The 23,228-nt window shown below is 29.7% G+C and overlaps 1 protein-coding gene across 4 annotated transcripts; it reads left to right on the top strand.

The window, feature by feature from the left end:
- The first annotated feature begins 13,553 nt into the window (after window positions 1-13,553).
- On the top strand, window positions 13,554-21,641 carry LOC111281848 (DNAse I-like superfamily protein). 4 transcript variants are annotated; one of them, XM_089746462.1, is made up of 14 exons: window positions 13,554-13,986; window positions 15,111-15,274; window positions 15,478-15,543; window positions 15,639-15,691; window positions 16,097-16,178; window positions 17,278-17,324; window positions 18,619-18,706; window positions 18,904-18,996; window positions 19,111-19,143; window positions 19,267-19,364; window positions 19,916-20,054; window positions 20,467-20,552; window positions 20,627-20,711; window positions 21,043-21,401. In XM_089746462.1, exons 1-14 carry the CDS (start codon window positions 13,668-13,670, stop codon window positions 21,142-21,144), a joined length of 1,455 nt encoding a protein of 484 aa, XP_089602588.1. In that variant the 5' UTR covers window positions 13,554-13,667; the 3' UTR covers window positions 21,145-21,401. The 4 variants fall into 4 exon arrangements, with proteins under 4 accessions (XP_089602588.1, XP_089602590.1, XP_089602589.1 ...); XM_089746464.1 differs by lacking the exon at window positions 21,043-21,401 and adding an exon at window positions 21,477-21,641 and having other exon boundaries at window positions 13,568-13,986; XM_089746463.1 differs by lacking the exon at window positions 21,043-21,401 and adding an exon at window positions 21,477-21,641 and having other exon boundaries at window positions 13,568-13,986; window positions 20,615-20,711.
- The last annotated feature ends 1,587 nt before the right edge of the window (window positions 21,642-23,228 follow it).

Genomic DNA, 23,228 nt, shown 5'->3' with positions numbered 1-23,228 from the left:
ATTCGTCAAAACAAGAGAAGAAATAAATCTTGAATTAATAAGGATAAATAATAAAACATATTTCAAGATTATTTTATAAAAAATCAAGAGATGAACAATCAAATATCAATATATATGATTTAGACACAAGATGATCATAAATTTTTAAAATTACAAATCAAGAGTTAAAACAATCATGTATAACACAATCAAGTTTAAAAAATTCACAAGATCCAAACATTATAAATAAATTGAGCAATTTTAAACATCACGGTCATATAGGCATGTTTAACAAAAACAAATCAATATGTATAAAAATCACAAAATCATTTCTATCATGCCAAAATCATTCAAGCAAATATATTTATGCAAAATACAATAAGATAAATCATTCAAAGCCTAAATTTCTAATATTTTTATTTTTGATATTTTGAAGCTCGTTTTTACTTGAAAAAGATCTTAATAAATCTCATAACTAGTCAAGCTCATTTTTAACCATCTTAAACCATTCCAACAAGTTTCAAATGACAAAACAAAGTTGTTCAAGTGGTCATTTGGCATTAGAAACAAGAAAATAAAAAAGTCAATTGTCATTCTCATATTTTCTTGAAAAAGATTATTAAGATGGGCAAATATGTTTAAACTCACATTTAAGCTCTTTAAACCATTTAAAAAAGTTTTATATCACACTTTAAAAAAGTCCAAGTGGTTTTTATGCCTATGTATGTTCAAAAATAAGATTTGATCTTTTAAGCTCTAAAATCCTTTAAAACTTACATGTAGCATTTAAGAAAATTTTAAACTATTGTAAGTTATCTAGTTTTCTTTGTTTGAACAACTTCAAATCATTGAATTCAAGATATTCAAATTCATTTCCATTTAAAAACTTGCTAAAACAATATTTTATGTTTTAAAGCTTGACTCTACCTAAAATCATTTTCGAAGCAAAACATAAAATTTCAAAATCATTAAGCTTTGAGTGCTCCCCATAAGTTTGTGCATAAATATAAAAATAATTTAGCACACAATTAATCACATGAAGCACCAATAACAATTTCACAAAGCATGCATGATAACATCAATATCCAACATTCACCTACAAAATCATGCATAAGCACAAGTTCTCAAGAATGTCAATTTCACAAATAATATCAAAATATCAAGATCATTCATGCAATCTCAATATCAAGACCATTCATATGTAATCTCACAAATTCATTAGAGCATTCATGAACTCTCCTAAAAATGTATCTTAAGAAAATAAATATTAAACACAATATTAACAAGCATAAGGAATATATTAAAATCATATATTCAAGAGAAAAAATAAATGCATACTCATTTTAAGCTCACATATATCCAATAAAATTGGTATATTTAAGATATATCAACAAAGCATATGCCATTATCCATTAAGCACTTAATGTTCAACAAGAATAGGCAACCAATTTCATATTCACTTAAAATATAAGTTTAGAGGTTACCCATCTCCATTGTGTGTCTAGAGTTCTATTCTTCAAAATCACATTATAACTCTTTATTCTAACACATCTACAAGAGACAATCTCACCTGATTTTTGGTACCCAAATTGTTTTGGGTTCTTGAGAGTTAGTGACCAAGTCTCTAGTTTTTTTTGGAACCCATACTTGCCTAATTCTAAATGGAGCTTTTCTCTTTATGGGACAAGTATGTATAGTATGACCATGAAAATTATAAAAATTACATTTAATTATTTTAGTATTAAATGAACTCTTTAAAAGCTTCTATTTTTCATTCATTAATTCAACAAATTCTATTAGCTTTTTAGGTGAAATGGTGATCCAAGAGGGGGGTGAATTGGATCTCTCTAAATTCTTCCCAAACAAATGATTTCAATATAATTGAATAAAAATTAAAACAATAAGCACTTTTAATGACAATATAATGCAAACAATAATAATTAATGAACCTAAAATCAAATATAACAACAATGAATTATAAGGAGATAGGGATAGAGAAATTAAACATAATGATTTATAAAGGTTCGGTCCTTCTCTACAAGGCACCTACGTCCTCTCTTCTTGGTTGTCCACACCAAGGCTTCAATCCACTATTGAAGATAAACTCTTACAAGATACAAACCTATCTTGTACTAAATTTCTATCTTTTTCTCAAGGCTTAGATAGCAACCTCTACCCTTAAATATCAAGAGGATACCTCACATCTTGCTTATAAGATAACTAAAATAATTTTTGCAAACTAAAATACCTCTCAAGGTTGAATGTTTGCCTAATGAAGTACAAAGAAAATGATAAATAAAACAAAACAATATTTTGGATACAAGAAATACAAAGGATATTGAATTTAAGCTCTAAAAACTATTGATTCTAAGAGAAAATGAAAATATAACTTGTTAGCACTTGCTTTCTTGCTTCATCAATCTTCTTGGTGTGTTGGAATACCCAATTTATAAAGAAATTAAGGAAATAACCATTGAGAATGCTTAGGAAATGAAAGTAGCCATTGAATGGTTGATTAAATAGCTGTTGGAGATGTATTTGCCCAGACCCAATCGATCCATTCCATGAGGGGATTGATCCTGTCAGTAGCTGGGTGGTTATCTTCTATTTTACACTCTACTCACTAATTTGATCATATGTTAAGTTATGTAAATCCAAATCACAAACCGCTTAAAGATTTAGAAACTAGACTTAAAAGGCTTTTTATCCATATAAAAATTCATCGCTTAATTCATTGAGTACGAATTATAGTAAATTTTTAAATTTACCTCTTGTGCAATTTTTTTGACAACTACAGAGTGTCTAGTAAAAATTCAAAATCTTTTCTTAGAAAATTTAGATTTTAATTTTGTTTGATCCATTAGAAAGTAGAGTCAAAGAGCTTTCCAACCATATAAAATTCAAATATTAAAACTTTTTGAATTAATACAGAAAAATAAAATAAGTTGAATGTTGAAAAACTTTATTCTTGTAAAACAACTTTCTTAAGTTAATCTTTTTCTGAAAACCAATATTATAAAAATTGTATTAAGTCCAAAATGAATAAGTTCACTTTAAAAAAAAACAATTGGACTTTCATTTAAGCTAAAAAAAAATAATCTTTAAAGGTAGATTTGGTTTGAGAAATATGAAAACAAAGAAAGGTTTGTTTAAGCTTTGAAAATCATATTATTTATTTAGTACCAAAATATAAAACTTAAGAACATGTACTAAATAAATCTTTTTCAATATCTTGATCAAGCTTATTTAGCTTAATGTTTTGTCATTCCAAAATAAGGATCAATTCAAGGCTAACAATCTCCCCCCTTTTGATATGACAAAACTTAAAGGTAAATTTGCTTGATGAAAAACTTTCTTTGAAACATTTAAGATTTTGAAAGACATTTTGAAAAACTCCCCCTTAAACAATGCATGGCAAAACTCCCCCTTAATTTATGCATCCTAATCCAACACAACTCACCAAACATATGTTAGACCACATATATCAAATAAGCACAATCAAACATATCATGTGAAGTACAAGCAAAATTGTCCATATGATATTTCTCCCCCTTTTTGTCATAGCTAAAAGGCATTAGCATATTAATAAGTAAATAAAACAAAGAGGCATCATTAACAAATATATTCATGAAACATTTCTCCTCCCTTTTGTTTATGTTCTTTATACCAAATGTTTAAGCTCCTATATCAATTGCTATAAGCATACAAGAAGAAATATCTTTAAACTCTCTCCCCTTTTTTGTCATTTCAAAAAAAAAAAGAGATCAATTCAAGGCATGGGACAAAATGCTTGATACCAATAATATCAAGAGTATTTTGAATACATCTAATCAAGTATAATATGCACAATGAAGTTCACATACATGTATTCAAGCACAAAAGTATAAGTGTATCCAAAATTTAGCATTTTAGCACAAGTCATCAAATGCACTACATAAAATTTATGAGCAAAAGATAATGAATGATATGCAATATACTCATAAATTATGTTAGGATAAGATGTGCTTAGAACCTAAAACATCACTAGCAATTAACCATAAATTCAAGCACATGTAATATAAGTTCATACCAATTGTTAAAGATATGTTATCACAAAGATACCAACTGTTATCACAAAACAAATTAAACAAAATTGTATTTTAAAATTTCTCTTCATTTTCAAAATAAGGATTAATCAATATAAGGTACACATAATTTTGTATGAAAGGTACAAGCTATATCAAGGATAGGCACATAAATAAGCATTTATGAAAGTTTTAAAAAAAATCTTTAGCAATTTGATATCAATTGTTACCAATTGTTAGCAATTTTATTCAACAACTTTCATAGAGGACACATACTTCAAGCATATAAGAGATTCATTCAATACATGCATAAATGATAATAGTAATCTTTCATAAGCTATCCTATCCAAACAAGAACCCAAAAGCTCATATGGTTTAAGAAAGCATGAATACTAATGAACAATAAGGTTTGATTATCATCATGTCATAACAAAGATTATATAAGCATGATTTTCCAAACATGATGAGCATATAAGCTATAGCAAAGAAAAAATAAAAGTATAATTATTCAAATATATTTCAAATTACTTCAATGCATAGCAATAAACTTAATTTAACATATGTAAGTATCTAACTTAATCTAACATATGCAAGTATCTAAATATATATTTCAATGGAAATCATACAAGCATATATAAAAACATTTCAAATCACATATAGCAATATACCAATAAAGATACAAACATTTAGACATAATATGGTATATGCTATTTCAATATTCTTAATCAATGAACATGTTCAAAGAAATCAATCAATTTAACTCATATTCATGTTCAAGAATTCATGCATTGACCAAATATTCATACATTAAAACTTTTAATCAAAGCAATCAAGAACTAAGCATGAATATTAATGAATCCAAGCATTTAACAAATTTAAGACACATTATATCAAGTAGCTTGGTGATTAATTTGTGCAAAGTGTTCACAAATTCAAACACAATATCTCTTTTTTGCACATATAAAAGTAAGCATTTATCAAATCATGCATTAAACATTATAAGTCATAGGCACATAGCATAGATTCAATACAATTACCTTCATCCTTATCAAGCTATGTTATTGTGCTCATTGTAGTTGATAAGGCTTTGAATCCTCCATTCCACATCATTTGAGCTAGTCTTTGATGTACTTGGATGAGGATGACATGCTTTGCTTGATATAATTGAAATTCCAAAAATGTAGGCTCATTCATGCTCATTTCAAGTTCTCCTAGCATAGACTTAGAAAATATTCTTGATAAAGGATTTTCATTAGAAGCATCAAGAAAATCAATTGATAAAAATTATCCCAATTGTTAGAAAACAATTCCATATTCTAAGTCATTATAGGCAAAAGAAAATTTATTCACTAAGCACAAGTTGCCAATTGAAAGGGAGATATATCATTAAGCTAGAGGCCATATATCAATTTAAACATCAAATAGCACAAAAATGGCACTAAAGCAAAAGTTATCATGTAATATGTAAAAATCAAGCTTTTTAGATCAATCATGAACACAAAATAGACATATTCAATATTCATATATATTCAATCAATCACCAAAGAATATGCCAAAATAAATTTTAGGCCATATGAAAACTAAAAACTCAAGGAAAACATATTTATCATCAAAAATATATTCAAGAAAATTTTAGCACAAAAGCATAAATATGTTTACATGAATTATAGGCCATAATCAACAATAACTTGAGCTAAAAATAAGCATCATAAGAAATTCATTTACTTAAGTCATGTGGCAACTATGTCAAGTTAAGAAAAACTACATTTATCATGGATACACAAACTTGACAAGATCAAGAGATGAACCAATAACATATATCATTTACAAGCAAGTAGTTCATCATATTCAAAATCACAAATCAAGAGATATATCAATTAAGCACAATATCTAAAATATTTCACAAAATTAATAAAACATTTAAGCACAAACATAAGCTTATTTCACAAATTAAAAAAAAATAGACAACAAATCGCAAGTATTTAGGTCAAATTGAATCAATTATCATATGAGCACATATCTTGACCAAAAACATAGATGAACAAAGAATCAATTTATATATATATATCACTTAAGCACAATATGTTCATCAATTCACAAATCAAGACTTATAACAATTTAGAATATAACAATCAAGTTTAAAAATATATATTTCACACCATCCAAGCATTAAAAACAAATTAAGTAATTTTAATCAACATGATTATATAAGAATATTCAACAATTACAAATCAATATGCATAAAAATCACAAAAATCATTTTCATCATGCTAAAATCATTTTAAAATGTATATTTATGCAAAATACCATAGGATAAATCATTCAAAGCTTAATATGTCTAGGATTTTGATTTTTGCACTTTAAAACTCATTTTTGCTTGAAATATACCTTAATAAATCTCAAAACTAGTCAAGCTCATTTTTAACCAACTTGAACCATTCCAACAAGTTTCAAATGACAAAACAAAGTTGTTCAAGTGGTCATTTAGCATTAGAAACAAGAAAATAAAAAAGTCAACTCTTAATCCCCATATTTCCTTGAAAATGGCTATTAAGAAGTGCAAATATGTTTAAACACACATTTAAGCTCTTCAAACCATTTAGAAAAGTTTTATTTAACACCACAAACAATTTCAACAAGCATCTAAAACATATTTAAGAGCAAAATAAATGCATATTCAATTCATTCTCACATATATCAACAAAGCATATACCAATATTCATTAAGCAATCTATGTCTAACAAGAATAGGCAATCAAATTTTGCATAATCATTCAAGCATTCAAATTTTATCAAGAATAGGTAACAAAATTCAAATGCTCTTCAAATAAAAGTTTAGAAGTTACCTATCTCCATTGTGTGTCTAGAGTATTCAATCTTCAATCTGACATTATAGCTCCTTACTCTAGCACACCTACAAGAGACAATCTCATTTGATTTTTGGTACTCAAATTGCTTTGGGTCCTTGAGAGTTAGTCACTAAGTCTCTTGTTCCTTTTGGAACCCATACTTGCCTAATTCTAAATGGGACTTTTCTTCTAATAGGACAAGTATGTATAGTATGACCATGAAAATTATAAAAGTTATATTTAATCATTTTAGCACTTAAACTCTTATTTAAAAGCTCTTGTTTTTCATTCATCAAAACATCAAATTTCTTTTTCAAATCAAAATTTTCTTTTTCTAAAATTTCATACCTAATTTGAGAAGTTTTTAAATCTATTTTCAATTTCTCATTTTGTTTTTCCAAATCATTATTTGTACTCATTAAAAATTCATTTTCAACTTTTAATTTTGAAATCATTTTCTTATATTTCAAATGCATATTTTCAAATTCAGTTACTAAATCATTATAAGCATTTTGTAACTTATCAAAAGTATAAGAGTTTGAATCATAAAAGTTAGACGTTACCTTTGGTTCATAAATAGCCATGAGACATGATGCATGTTGGTTGAAAATTTATCTTTCATATAGATCATCCAACTTTCTCCATATCTCATTTGAGGTTGAGCATTTTGAGATTAAGTTGAAGTTGTAATCATCTAAAACTCCATAGAGAATGCACTTGGCTTTTGCATCATCTATTATTTACCTCATGTAGTTTGCATCATTTGAAGGAATTCCAAGCCCTTTTTCAACCACATTCCAAGCTCTAAAATCTTAGGCCATTATGAACATCTTCATCCTCCTTCTCCATTCATAAAATTCAAATTTATCAACCATGGGAGCTTTGAGGACTTACTCACCATCTTGGAACCAAAATTAAGCCATAAGATTTTTACTTAAGGTGGTTAAACCTACAAAAAGAGACCAAAGCTTTGATACCAATTGTTAACTTTTTAGGTGAAATAGTGATCCAAGAGGGGGTAAATTGGATCTCTCCAAATTTTTTCCAAACAAAATGATTTCAATATAATCGAATAAAAATTAAAATAATAAGCACTTTTGATGACAATATAATGCAAACAATAATAATTAATGAACCTAAAATCAAATATAAACAACAATGAATTGTAAGGAGATAGGGATAGAGAAATAAAAAACAATGATTTATAGAGGTTCGATCCTTCTCCACAAGGCATCTACGTCCTCTCTTCTTGGTTGTACACACCAAGGCTTTCAATCCACTATTAAAAATAAACTCTTACAAGATACAAACCTATATTGTACTAAATCTTTATCTTTTTCTTAAGGCTTAGATAGCAACCTCTACCCTTATAATATCTAGAAGATACCTCACCTCTTGCTTATAGGATAACCAAAATAATTTTTGCAAACTAAAATACCTTTTATGGTTGAGTGTTTGCCTAATGAAGTACAAAGAAAATGATGAATAAAACATAACAATATTTTGGATACAAAAAATAGAAAGGATATTGAATTTAAGCTTTAAAAACTCTTGATTCTAAAAGAAAATGAAAATATAACTTGTTAGCACTTGCTCTCTTGCTTTATCAATCTTCTTGGTGTGTTGGAATGCCCAATTTATAGGGAAATTGAGGAAATAACCATTGGAAATGCTTAGGAAATGAAAGTAGCGGTTGAATGGTTGATAAAATAGCCATTGAAGATGTATTTGCCCAGACCAGATCAATCCCTTCCATGAAGGGATCGATTGGTTCATGTTTTGAACAAATTTACCTTTGAAAATCATGACTCGATCGATTCTTTCCATAAGGGGATTGATCCTATCAGTGGTTGGGTGGTTATTTTCTGTTTTGCACTCTACTCACTAATTTGATCATATCTTGAGTTATATAAATCCAAATCACAAACTGTTTGAAGATTTAGAAACTAGACTTAAAGGGCTTTCTATCCATACACATTCATCACCTAATTCGTTGAGTATGAATTATAGTGAATTTTCAAATTTACCCTTTGTGCAGTTTTTCTAATAACTATAGAGTGTCTAGTAAAAATTTAAAATCTTTTTCTTAGAAAATTTGGATTTTAATTTTGTTTCCATTAGAAAGTAGACTCAAAGAGCTTTCCAACCATATAAAATTCAAATATTAAAACTTTGTGAATTAATACAAAAAAAAATAAGTTCAATGTTGGAAAACTTTGTTCTTGTAAAACAACTTTCTTAAGTTAATCTTTTTCTCAAAACCAATATTATCAAAATTGTATTAAGTACAAAATGAATAAGTTAACTTAAAAACAACAATTGGACTTTCATTTAAGCTCAAATAAATAATCTTTAAAGGTAGATTTGGTTTGAGAAATATGAAAACAAAGAAAGGTTTGTTTAAGCTTTGAAAATTATATTATTTATTTAGTACCAAAATATAAAACTTAAGAACATGTACTAAATAAATCTTTTTCAATATCTTAATCAAGATTATTTAGCTTAATGTTTTGTCATTTCAAAATAAAGATCAATTCAAGGCTAACAAATTCCTTTTTCAAAACAATATTTTTTTTTCTAAAAATTCATTTCTACTTTGAGAGGTTTCAAATCTATTTTTCATTTTTCATTTTCTTTTTCAAAAATATTTTTTGCATTCATCAAAAAATCATTTTCAACATTCAATTTTGAAATCATTTTCTTGTATTTCATTCTCATTGACTCAAATTCTATAACTAACTCATCAAAAGCATCTTGCAATTCATCAAAAGTATATGAATTTGAATCAATTAAGTTAGAAGTCACCTTAGGCTTTCCAAGAGCCATAAGACATGATGCATTTTGATTGAAAATTTATCTTTCATATAGCTCATCCAACTTTCTCCATATCTCATTTGAAGTTGAGCATTTTGAGACCAAGTTGAAGTTTTGACATTTTGACATAGCTCATCCAACTCGGTATGTCAGAATCCGATCCATCATGGGATACCTCACCCAGATGAATCGACATATCAAGTCCCTAAGAGAGACTGCTGAACCCTATAATCCAACATTTTCATTCATTTTTAAAAGTTACATTTTATTATTTTCTATTCTTGATTTCATAAATTATTTTTTATTGAAATTTTCATTTAAAATTTTCACATACATGCTAGAAATAAATGCTAATATCATCCTAAGAACAGCAATGAAAATCGTTACCTCTACTAGACATGCTTATCTACAGTGCATGTAGTTGCTGAATTTATAGCATGTTGGATTTGCGAAATGGAATAGAGAGTAAATGAAATAGGTTTTATGTGAAAATAAAAAATAAGAGGAATAAAAGAATATATATATGTATATATTATGAATTTAATTCACCTGAATGGAATAGAGAAGGAATTAGTATTAATATGTTTCATTAATCCCATAATAAGACATCCCAATACCTTTCAGTCTGAAAAGTAGTATTCAAATAAGACAGCAACCCAGAAGCATAAAATCACAAATCTCATAACAATTATACAAAAACCCAAAAGTAATAGAGAGAAAAACAAGTAATTAATAAGACAACAACAAATACACTAAAAACATATTAAAAAATACAAAAAAAATTTTGAGTGATAAAGAAAGGTCAATGTGGCTCAAGGACTCACAATGGCTACATGTGTTGTTGATTTAGCCAAAGGAAGGTTTCATCATGACTCATGACTTGTTGATCTCTTTGATCTTGTGTCAGAGGCACAAATCTTGAGGGGATGACATGGTCTGAGAATGAGAGAGTTGTATCTATATTAGCCTCTACTTTAAGGTTAGAATAAGAAAAGAAAGGTAGATTGATAAAGTAGTGCTACGATTGGCATGGGTCTTTTATGGTTAGAGTTAGGAGTGAGTTAGGTTTACGGTTGTCTTTCTTGGGAATAGACATATTTACCTTTAATTGGGAAAGAATTGTAATAGTTGGTTAATTCAATAGGTTTAGTTATCAATTTTAATAACCAAAAATCAACTTACTCAACCAATTTAATTGTACAAAATAATCGAATAAAATTGAAACCAATTAGACCAACTGAATTCACCAAATTTAGTCGATTTCAATTAATTAAATTAGTTTGAACCAAATTTTGCCCACTTTTATTGTCAGGAACTATGAAGGCTACTTGACATGTGATAGTGACAATAAGCATTTCTATCAATAGATGGATTTCAAGTCTACTTCTCTTTTTTATTTCATCAGAAGCCTTATGTGTAGTGGTTGAGATATCCATTTCATCCTATTTTCCTTTGGCAAAAAAGGTGTTTGTGTCTTTCCTTATTTCTTCAATCATTTCTCTTCTTAGATTTGTGTTAACCCACTCTTGCAAGCCTATCATCAAAGAAAGAAATGTATCTATTTCAAATATAAAGAAATTAAGCAAACAAAATGAAAATGAATCACAAGCATGACACAAAATGAAGTAAGTACCCTATGATTTATAGGTTGGTTTTAGGTTGGGATGTAATTGAGTTTAACCGAGCTAGTACATTGGAATGCTAGAGCTTGAGCTCGATTCAAAAATCGAAACTCACAGCTTAACTCAAACTTGATTGAATTCTAATTTTTAAGCTCGATTTAAGGTAAAACTCGAGTCGAGCTCGAGCTCGTTCAGCTTGAATCATAATAGAAAATTTGTAATTTTATATTCATTCTTAATAAAGTAAGAAACGGAACAACAAAGCATGAAACAAAACTATTTACAAAATAGAAGAAACAAAATATTGTACATATAAGTTAAACCTGTTGAAGTTAAGTATACAGCCCAAGAAGATCATCCAAGGAGCTCATTCAAATTGCCATGCTTTGTATGAAAAAAAAAAGTCAAGGCAATAAAAACAATTTAAAGAAAAATAACAAAATAAAAGAAGAAAAAAAACAAATCACATGACATCCTTTTTAAATAACTATCCAATCTCATGATGATATCAATAATTTAACAATCTTTTTTCGCACACTTTTGTCACAAAAAAGTGATCTTTAGATATAAAAATTAATTAGATTTAAAATAGAATCAACTACTACAAATACCTAGAAAATGTTTTTCAAAAAGCTAGGAAAAAAATATAACAAAGAATAGAGATATTGGAAAAGGTAGTTGTTTTTATCAATATGGGATTTGAACTTAGCACATGTGATTGATTTATGCCTTCGCTTCTTACAAGCTAATACTTTGATATTTTCTCTTTTCTTTTTGCTTATCTCTAACCTTTTGAGCATAATTTGTCATAGGGAGAGCCTTTCTAGAGTTGAGTAAGAACATGATAATGGAAAAGAAATGAAAAAGGAAACAACATTTTTAGGGAGAGTCATGAGATTGAAAGAGATTTTAGGGCTTTAGTTTTAAATATTTAGATTGAAAGAGATTTTAGGGCTTTAGTTTTAAGTATTTAGATTTTAAGGGTAAAATTGTAATTTATAATTAAAATAATAAAATATATATTAAAATAAAAAAAAGCTTGAATAAGTACGTGAGCTACTCGAGTCAAGTACTAAAATGCTTAAACTTAATTCACTCGATAAATCAAGCTATTTGAATTCGAGTTCGACTTAATAATAATTAAATCTAATTCAAATTTTTTTCAAATCAAACTTGAATGATTTGTGAGCATAATTGTATTATTTACACCCTTAGTTGTAGGTTTATATAGAAAAAAAGTATAAATTATTGAAAAAAAAAAAGAAAAAATTTAGAAAGAAGAAAAAAAATCACAATTTGAGTAAAGAAATAATAAAACAAATCAAATGATAATTAAATGTCAAATTTTGAATCTTAAAAGGCATTTTTAATCCGCCACATCACAAGATATTTTTTGTAATACCCAAAATAAAATTATCATCTCAACATCAAATGGATAACTCCAAGTGAAATTTTACGAAATAAACATCTATAAAATAACTAAAGTTGTTTGTAAAGGAAGACAACTTTTAATTGATAGTTGGTACAAGTATCGTGCTTCATTGCCGGTTTAATTTTTATTATTTTTATTTGGATACAAATAAATATCAATTAGTTTAATTAATAATAAAATTAAAAAAATAATCAAAATCCTATATATAAAAGATGACAAAATGTTAGTTATAAAGATCTTAAATTAAAATTATTTTAATAGTAAATCAATATAAAAATTCAAACATAAGTATAAAAATAAATTAAACTAAACCATCAAATGAAAATATAATATATAATTAATAATAATAAGAAAAATAAATACGAGTCTAACCATAGAGGTTAATATGATGGTAGTCCAACAAATTTTAAAATAACCCAAATATCCAAGATCAATATCGTCAAAAATTGGTCAAATTTCATTATTGTCCAAAATACACGTGTTGTCACCAAATCTATTTGTAGCTAAGTTTCATTTAAAGATACACAAATAGATTGAAATCTTATAAATTGAAATGGTGAATTGGCTGCCGCACGGCATATTTTCTTGGGAGAGGAAAAAAAAAAATGCAAATAATGTTTTTATTAATTTTAGGTTTGCGTCATGTAGAGGTGTATGATACAATATATTTTTTATATGGGTTAAAGATTTTTAAGCCTAGTCTTATCACACCACTCCAATACGATACAATATATATTTTATTTTAAACTTCAATTCGTATATATATATATATATATATATATATATATATATATATATTATATGGCAAAAAGAAAAGAAAAAAAGTTATAGTAATTTTAACTCTTCAAAAAAAAAAAAAAAAACAACAGAAGCCCAGGTGGTTGGTTATCGAATAATATTCCGGCGACATGAGAAATAAGGAATGCCGGCAACTTCCGGCGGAGAAGTCACGCGCCACCATTAAGCGTAGGAATGCTTACTTTAAACAATTTCACTATAACAAACAAACCAAGCGGCAAAAAGAATCTGAAACCAAAACGCTAACGCTAAAACCCGAATCGTTACGAATCCAGCCGATTTCGAATACTTTCCAAGCCATTCGTCCTTGCTCATCTTCGTCTTCGTCGTCTTCGATGCACAAAAACAGGCAAAAGAGAAGCAATTCCAGCGGCTCAGGAGCTTCTCGCATATGGGTCTTCTCTTCCCATGATTGTTCTAATTATAAAGGTATCAAAATTTCGATTATATATGTTATATATTATGAAAATTTTGATGATAACTGAATTTGGGTTAGTTAAAGAGTTTGATATTAGCCAAAAATCAATTTTTCTCCTTGGTGTTTGCAACTGAATTTCTGGTTGTCAATTTGTGTTAAAGATTATACTTTCTTGAATCACTTGAATGTAATATTTTGAACGAGAAGTTTGTATCTTGGTTCATATTGGTTTTGGTTCATATTTAGGCACTTTACTTAGTTTTTGCTTCCTTGTTATTACTCTAAAATAAAGGATTATTATCCCATTTAGAAAACAACCGGATTTAAATAATTGACATATGTTCATTCAAGTACTTATGTTTGTTATTTGAACTTGCTAACTCCACTGCAAGTGTATAAGATAAAGATAGTAATCCTATGAAAGGAAATTGTAACGGCAAAAAACCCTAATTGATTAAAAAATAACAAATGATTAACATGTAACACCAATAGTAACATGTTCACACTGTATGAAAGTAAAATCCTACATTTTTTCATCTAAACAATTACTTTTCATTTTTACTTTTTTAAAAATATTGTTTACTTTTGTATCCAAATGCATTTTTTTTTTTTTGTTTTGAGTAGTAAAAGCCACAATCAGATGCTACGTTAATATGGTAGCTGTTATAAGCATGGCTATTTTATTTTTATGTTCTGATTGAAAGCTGTGGAACACAGCCATCAATGATGATGTTGGGGATGACTATCAAAGATTATATGGTTTACTCTCTAGCTTTCTATACCTTTGATTACTGTTGCCTGCTCCTGGTGCTCCATTTACCCTTTGCTGGAAGTTAAGAATGTTTTTGAACCTCAAATGTTGGAATGAGGGTAATTTTAGACACTGACTGGAAGATGAGGTTTTCGTTCTATTTTTTAATTTCCTTTAAAAGGATGTCTTTTCCTTTTGGTGATCGGAGGGAACATAAGATTGAAAGACTTGCTCTACAAATGGATATCTTGATGCCTTTAATATTTTAACCTTGTAACTTTTTGGTGATCCATCTAAAAGATAATTTTTTAAGTTGATTGTTGGATCATGGGAAATATAATTTTTCTTGTCTCTGCCTAAATCTTTTTGACTTTTGTTCTGCAGATAAAGTTGTCATTGTTTCATATAACATACTTGGAGTGGATAATGTGGCAAAGCATCCTGACTTGTATCTTCATGTCCCACAAAAGTTCTTGGAGTGGGATAGACGTAAAGATTTAATATGTGAGGAGGTCAATCGTTACAATGCAAACATCCTGTGTTTTCAGGTGAGTTTCTGAGTCTTTTAATATGAATCATATTTTGCAAGATGTATTACGCCAAAGAACTGGATTATACTATACATAGTAGAATTCTGCTTTGGTTATATAAGTTTCAAATCATATAAATCCACCGATCATTGAAATCAGTAAGGGGTGGCTAGTTATTTGCTAGTTAGTTACATTCTTAAATTCCACTCTTACTGTTGTAGGAGGTTGACCGCTTTAACGATTTAGATAATCTTCTTCAGAAAGATGGCTTTAAAGGTGCTTACAAGGTATACTAAATTGTTCTATGTACTTTCCCCCGGTCCAGCAACTATGCTATCAAATACTTTTTTTAACCCAGACTTGTAATTACAAATGATTCCAGGTTCGAACAGGTGATGCACGTGATGGTTGTGCTCTATTCTGGAAGGAGAAAATGTAGGCTTGTCCGGTTCCCTTGTTGATTTAAAAATTGCTTTATATTACTATAAATTTGATTAGGTATAATTGCTATTTTTTGTCATATGGAGCATTTATTTGCTATGATAGCAGACAACACTAGATGCTTCTTCTCTGTGCACATTGAAGAAAAATTTTAGCTATATTATTGTTATTATTTTATATGACATGATAATCTGCTTTCAACACAATTGCCTAATACAAATGTGAGAGATATAGCAATGGGTTAGCTATGCTTTTGGCCTTCATTTGTGACAGACTTGCCCCGTTCAAATTTGTTTCTCTACTTTTGAGCTCATTTTTTATTATTTGAATAATTTTTCCCTATTTTTATTTTTTATTTTTGCTATATCCAATTTTTAGAACATTACATTCTGACCACAGGTTTACAATTTTGCATGAAGAAAATATAGAGTTCCAGGATTTTGGCCTCCGTGATAATGTTGCTCAGCTTTGTGTTTTGAAGGTATGAAGGAGGTTAATTTATTGCTGTATAGCTCGTCTCTCAACCTCTTGTTATAGGATTTGGTACTGTGCAGTTTATCTAATTCGTTAAACCATACTTGGTTTAGTTCTATTTTTTGAACTGGTTGATTTTCTTGAGCTTTTATTAAATTATGTGTTTTGCTATTTGCCTAAAAGCATTCCTCATTTTGTTGATTTCAAAAGGATGATTGGGAAGTTTATCAATTGCAGTTAGTTGGTTTTCTGATTCTACTAACTGTTTTAATTATGTCTGACATCTATTACTGAATTGTTTTCCTACTAAGATATTAGGTCTTGTTCTAACTTATATCTTTATTATGTCTTTATATTTTCGCATAATGATAAGCGAAGCCCTCGAACTATGATAAAATCTCACTTAAGCTCCTACTCTTTTGTTTGTGTCAATCAAGCTCTCAATCTATTGTCTAGTGTCAAATAACCCAATCTGGAGGAGGAAAACCCTGATGTGGCTAACAGCATGACTTATTCCACCATATGTGAGTTAATTAGGCCATTAGTCACTTCAGTGTTTTCCATCCAATTTGGGTTTATTTCACACCAAATAATAAATTGATGGGTTGATTGACACAAATAAACAAGTAGAGGCTTAAGTTAGAGTTTCAACATAGTTTGAGGGCTTATTTTGTTATTATGCGTTTTTGCTTTTCAAGTAATTGAAACGCTGAAGAGGGAGGAAAGATGGTTCTATTGTTTTCTAGATAAAGTTTTCCTGTAAAGAAAATGTTTCGAGTACAGTGTTCTTGCAGCAGGATTAGTAACAGCAATCCTAACGAAACTATTTTCGTAGCAAATAGTATTATATCTTCTCTGTCATTATTTGGTTGCATTCTTTAGTTTTTAACCTTTGAAGGATTTCAGAGTCTCATTATATGAAAATAGTTTTCTTGTCTGCTTAGTTATAATCTTCAAGAGTGGCATTGCTCTCTCTCTCTCCCCCCCTTCTAATTATTTACATATGCATTACTATTGCATATACATATTTTAGTAATGATAGGTTTCTCTGCACTCAGCCTCTGTTTAACTTCCTGTGGTTGATGTTTAATAATTTTCTCATACAGATGAATCAACATCAATCAGAGTCTGGTTCCCATGCAAAGCCATCAAAGTAAGTTTAGACTTTTTCTGACATTCCTCTTTGCATAGATTTCAGTAGAAATAACTTGTGTTTGGTAAGAAATAGGTGAGCTTTTGGATTTATATACCTGTAACTGTTTAAATGGATGAAGATTAGTTTCTAAGGTGGTTATCAAAATTATTTAAAAAAAAAGTTGTTATCACTATAATGTATTTAACAAAATACTAAAATGTATTTGGTTTAAATAAATTAAAAATGTATTTAAGTGGCAACTTTTGTTTTAAAGATTGTACTCCTAGAAACCTATGCCTGAAAGCTAAAAGCATTTACGTGACATGGATTCATGCGTTAAACCTTATGTCTCGAATATGCATCACCTACCAAATAGAACGAGGCTCCTTTTTATAAATATATATGTACTAAGTATAAGCATTTAACATAGAGAATTAATGTAGTTTTGCAGTCAGTATATGTAGAATAAAGTTATTTTTATAAATGATTATGCTGAGGTAGTTATTTACAAGTAAGAAGTTGGAGTCCTAGAGGAGAGGAGGAATGGACAATCCTAGTAAGCTAATTGTGGGGAGAATGTGGAAACTGAAATGATGTTGCGACAATAATTATGTTATCCTGGAGAGCACAAAATGATTTGTAGAAGAAATAAATTACTTTGGAACATGCAAGCATGAAATAGGGAAAGAATGTGTGAAATATTGAAGGAGATGAAGAGGGTTTCTAATTTCTGTAGAGAAACTACAGAGAAGTTTTAAGGCATATGGAGGGTAAAAGTAATCCTTAAATAATTAGTGTAAAGGGGCGTTTGTAGTCATAAAGGTGGGTTTCAATTGATAAGCTGCTTCCATTGTCTTAACCTTTCAAATAGAGCTTGTAGTTTGACCAAGTTATCATGAGCGTCCAGTTTGATTGTAAAGAAAGGTTTAATCAAAGGAGTCCTTATTATCATTTATGACTCGTAGTAAAATTTTGAGCATTCATAAGAAGATTTAAAGAATTCAAGCTGTTTTTGGCCAAGCATATGAAGTAAAAAATCTTCAAAATGATAATCTTATGACCTTGCTACAATTCAGGAATAATCAAGGTTCATAATCTTGTCCCGCCAATCCATGCTCCTTTAATGATGATTAATGGCATTTAGGTTGAATTTAAGACTAATATTTGGATTAAATAAGGTGTTACTAGGATTTTAGAAAACTTTTTAGAAAGTCACATGTATGTATTGTGGCTTAAAAGGAAAATTTTCATTGATAATTAGTTAAATTTGTTTCATTTTAAAAAACTTTTTCCTGTAAAACTGAATATATAGGATAACACCCATGCGGAGTCGAAGTTTATTGGTTGGAAATATACATGTGCTGTTCAACCCAAACCGTGGAGACATAAAGCTAGGCCAGGTACTGAGTGCTCAGCATGATGTTCACCATTTTGCTACATCATAAAATTAATGCCAAATCCTCTAAGTTAACCATTCTCTCTCTCTCTGTTATATATATATATTATGGAGGGTACGGGGATCTTTCTTGTCTAGGATCCCCTTGTCTTCTTTTATTGAAACTAATGATGCTTAGAAATATAACATGCAATGGTATAGGTCCGGCTGTTTCTTGAGAAGGCTTACAAGCTATCACAAGAATGGGGCAGCATCCCCGTTATACTGGCAGGAGATTTTAACAGCATTCCTCAGGTGGATTCATGCAACCTAAATACTACTTGAATATTTACAGATTCTGTATACAGTTTGCTATCTAGTTTCTACTGCCCCATTTGTATCTTGAGTTTGTTTTCATCTTGTCTCCAGAGTGCTATGTATCAATTTCTGGCATCATCTGAGGTGAGTTTTGGTTCTTGTAGAGTTTCAAGTCTATATCCTTTGATTATTCTCGTTTTTACTGAGTGATGTTTATTGATACACTGGCTGTATGCATCATTAATTGTAATCTGATAAATTTTACAGCTGAATATCCAACTCCATGATCGCCGGAGGATTTCTGGGCAGCTTGAATATCCATCAAAGGGCAGAGAAATCAGAGTTCAAAATAAGGCTATAGCCAGGTATTTAAAAAATTATTAGGAAATTTTCAAAATTTTAAAGCATTTTTGAAAGAAGACCGAGACTCAAATCTTGAATGACTTACTTTCCTTGCTCAAAGTTTTGAAACTATCAACTAAGTATGAATTAAGTTGGGTAGTCAATGATGTTTTTCTGTATGCATTGATATATATTGTTGAACCCGAGATTGTCTCCATTGAGTTGGTTGAGAGCTATTCAGCTTTGAATTGATTAGAAAGTTGAAAAAATGGTAACAAGACATAATCAAATAATGAGGAGCTTGGTTATTTAGATCAAATTCAAAATTTATCTTTATTAAAAACTCAATTTATCTATTTCTTTCCTATTCCTTTACATATGACAAACAAAATTGGTGGCAGTAAGTTCTCTTGATTTTTCTCCCTTTTTGCTGCTTTGAACTCCTCATAACTACTTGTTATCGTACGCTCATGTGGGTGTGAGGAGGTTAATTTTGGAATGTACAATTTTTTTGATGCTACAAAATGACAGCTGTCATTTGTTTTATTTGCTTTAACTGGGTTTGGTATATCAGGTGCCCGGTTTGGATGCCTGTCTCCAAGCAGTTACTGCATACATGGAGTGATGAAGAATTAGTGCTTGCAACAGGAAATAAAGGTGTCACTCATCTGCAGCACAAATTGAACCTTTGCAGTGCTTATGTTGGGGTTCCTGTAAGTTTATTGAACCTTCTTGTGCTCTCTGGTATAATTTTGGGCATTGGTCATAAATGGCTGGACCTTGAAGAAAGCCATGATGGTCTTTTCTTTGGGCCCTTTTTGGGCCGGGTGTGAGGGGTGGAATGTTTTGTATGCTTCAGATGCAAGCTTCTAAGGGAGCATGTTTTATGATATAAATTTCCCTGCACTTGATGGAGGCAAAATACTGGTTCAAACAGATTGAGACATATCTGTTGATGCTTGTTTTTGGTGGTGTTTTCTTTTTTTTTTTTTTTAAATAAATTTGGATATATACATCAGTGTATAGAAATGTTTTATCTTTTATGATTCAAATTATTAATAAATTTGGATCCTAACTTTCTTCTTTGTTCTTTTGTCTGATAAATATTGCTTATCCTTTTGCTAGGGTACACGCAGGACAAGAGATAGTCAGGGAGAGCCCTTGGCAACATCTTACCACTCCAAGTTTATGGGCACTGTAGATTATATTTGGTAGATTGATTATATTGTAAAAATGTGTATTTATTTCAGGAACTTATAGTCACTGACTTCAGTGTTTCATACAGGCATACAGGGGAACTTGTTCCTGTGAGAGTTATTGAAACATTACCTATTGATGTATTGAGAAGAAACACAAGCCTTCCTAATGAGGTAACTTTGCTTAAATCTAGTGAGCTTGATTGAGCATATACTGTTTTATTAACATCCCATGTCGAGGATCTAAATTATTATGCAAGGATAATATCATAGCATTGAATATATATATATATATAATATATATATATATTTAAAGAAACAAAATAAGTAAATTGGCATCTCTTTGTCCCTAGAAATTATTCATTTTACGCTAGTCATGTTCCTTCGAATGAAGTAGCTACCTGTTTCTAGAAACTAAAAATTGATTGACTAAGTTTACTATGAGTTATTTTTCTCTATTTTCTATCAAATCTTGGTATATTAATCAAGAATTTTGACTATGCAGAGATGGGGTAGCGACCATCTTGCTCTTGTATGTGAACTGGCCTTTGCTGACAATCACAAGGGACTTCCATTTATATGTAAAAGAAGAATTCCCATTGAGTAATTTAGCTGAATGGCAGGCAGTTCAGCTTCACAGTTTTAGATGAAGCACCCTCAACCAAGAGAATAGTTTTTATTCGTATGTATACAATTTAGAATGATAACGATGATGGGAATTTTGGCTCTGTTTCCTGTTGAAGGAGCACAATTTCGTCTGGTTTATTGTTTAAAAAAGTAAACTTCAACTTTTAATCCCGATGTAGATCAACATTAGCTAATTATGACTTTAATCAAACATCACAAAAAAAATTCAAAATCCAATTTAGTGATTGTTTTTCTTACTCTTACTAGGGAATTGCTGAAACAATTGTTTTGATCTATGGATTTGACTTGCAGCTCAAGTCAGATTTCAACTGATTATGATTGATTAAGGGTTAATTTGGATTAATTGATTGCAATGAATGCACCTCCGGTGGAATCCTGACTTTTTTCGGGAGTCAACAACTATACTGTGGGATGCATTTGGGTGGTATCTTGCGAAGCGGTTGATTCTGTTCTTCTTCCAGTTGGAACTGGAGAGGGAAGGGTCGAAAGAATGGTTCATTGTACTACTGGAACCGGAGTCGGAAGAGTTCAATTCCAATGGTGCATTGGACTGTTGGATTTGGGGAGGGAAGGGTCCCACGGTTTATTCGGTTATGGGACAGTCAACTATTTCTGTATAGTGTAGTCCATTATTTTAGTATAAAAATAATTTTCAGTTATAACAACTGAACCTTTTGATGAAATATTTTATTGCCATATTTGATTTTATCATTATATATACATTTACATTAAAAATATGATTATTATTGGTTTTAATATCATATTACAATATCTAATTTGATCTAATTTTATCATTCATGTTATTTTTAATTTTACTGAAATGAATTTTATTACCCGTTCAAAATATCATACATCAACATATTTATGATTTGATTTAGGGCTTTGCCGGTTGATTGAGACATAGAAATCTGACTCGTTAAAATGTTGAACTTAAACCCATGTTTGTTGATTGGAGTTACCGATAATTTTGCACCAACACCGTCAATTAGTCAAATAGCTCCTGTTTATTCGTGTTTCATAAAATTGATAAGAAAGAAAAAAGGAAGAAACTAGGAAAGTTCTTGAAGATATTTAATACCTGAAAAATAGAAAGACATTTAAATGCTACTTGGTTGAAAAAATTCCGAAACAGAGTGAAGGCGGAAGGGTATCCAAAGTCAAATGGAGGCTGAAAGGCCTAGTAATTTAGATGACAAGCAATCTCTTCTGAGGGTCAAGCAACCTCTTCCGAGCGGCCTACAACTTAGCTCAAAGTTTTATATACATCATGTAAATATTGCATGCTCCATCTCCGTCCTTTAATAGTATCTTTCTTAATGATATGCAGCTGCTCCCTTTTTTTTTTTTTTCGAAAGAGAACGAATTTGATAAAATATAAAGTTATAGAGATTAAATTTTAAATTTATTAACTATTAATTATTAAATTTTAAAAATAATTATATGAATCAATTTAACTAAATTTTAAATTTTATATATGCTAATTATATTCTAATTACATGTAAATACACAAAAACTAGTTAGTCTAGATTTTTGGAATATAATGTTAATAGAAAGTAACGATTATATTTCTTTTTTTTTTTAAGAGACACTTCGGCGATAGAAAGATTTTATAGAAGTAGATGGAGGGGGTAAAAAATGGCCACCCGTATTGGGAGAAAGGTGGGTAAGCTTAAGGCTACAGACATGGATGAGGAAGTGGGTGGATGGGGCAGGTTCATCAGAATGAGGGTTGAGGTGGACATTACAAAGCCATTAAGAAGAGCGATCTTATTGCGCTGAACTTCAAATAACTCGAAAATATGGGGTTCTCTGAAATATGAAAGGCTGCCTAATTTCCGCTATGAGTGTGGCAAGCTAGGGCACACAGAGCTTGACTGTGAAAGGGATACTGGTTTGAACACAAAGGAAGGCAATTGAGCCAAGCAGTATGGAGACTGGCTCAAAGCCTCACCACTAAAAAAGAAGAGTACTAAGTTTGTAACTGATCGACAGAACAAGCCAATAGTGGTCCCAAACAATGAAGTAGCCACGATAGAAAACATG

The sequence above is a fragment of the Durio zibethinus genome, chromosome 17, assembly GCF_047325235.1.
Source record: "Durio zibethinus cultivar Kanyao isolate XHJ-2024 chromosome 17, ASM4732523v1, whole genome shotgun sequence".
NCBI classification, from domain to species: domain Eukaryota; kingdom Viridiplantae; phylum Streptophyta; class Magnoliopsida; order Malvales; family Malvaceae; genus Durio; species Durio zibethinus.
This window is presented reverse-complemented; position numbering and strand designations above follow the sequence as displayed.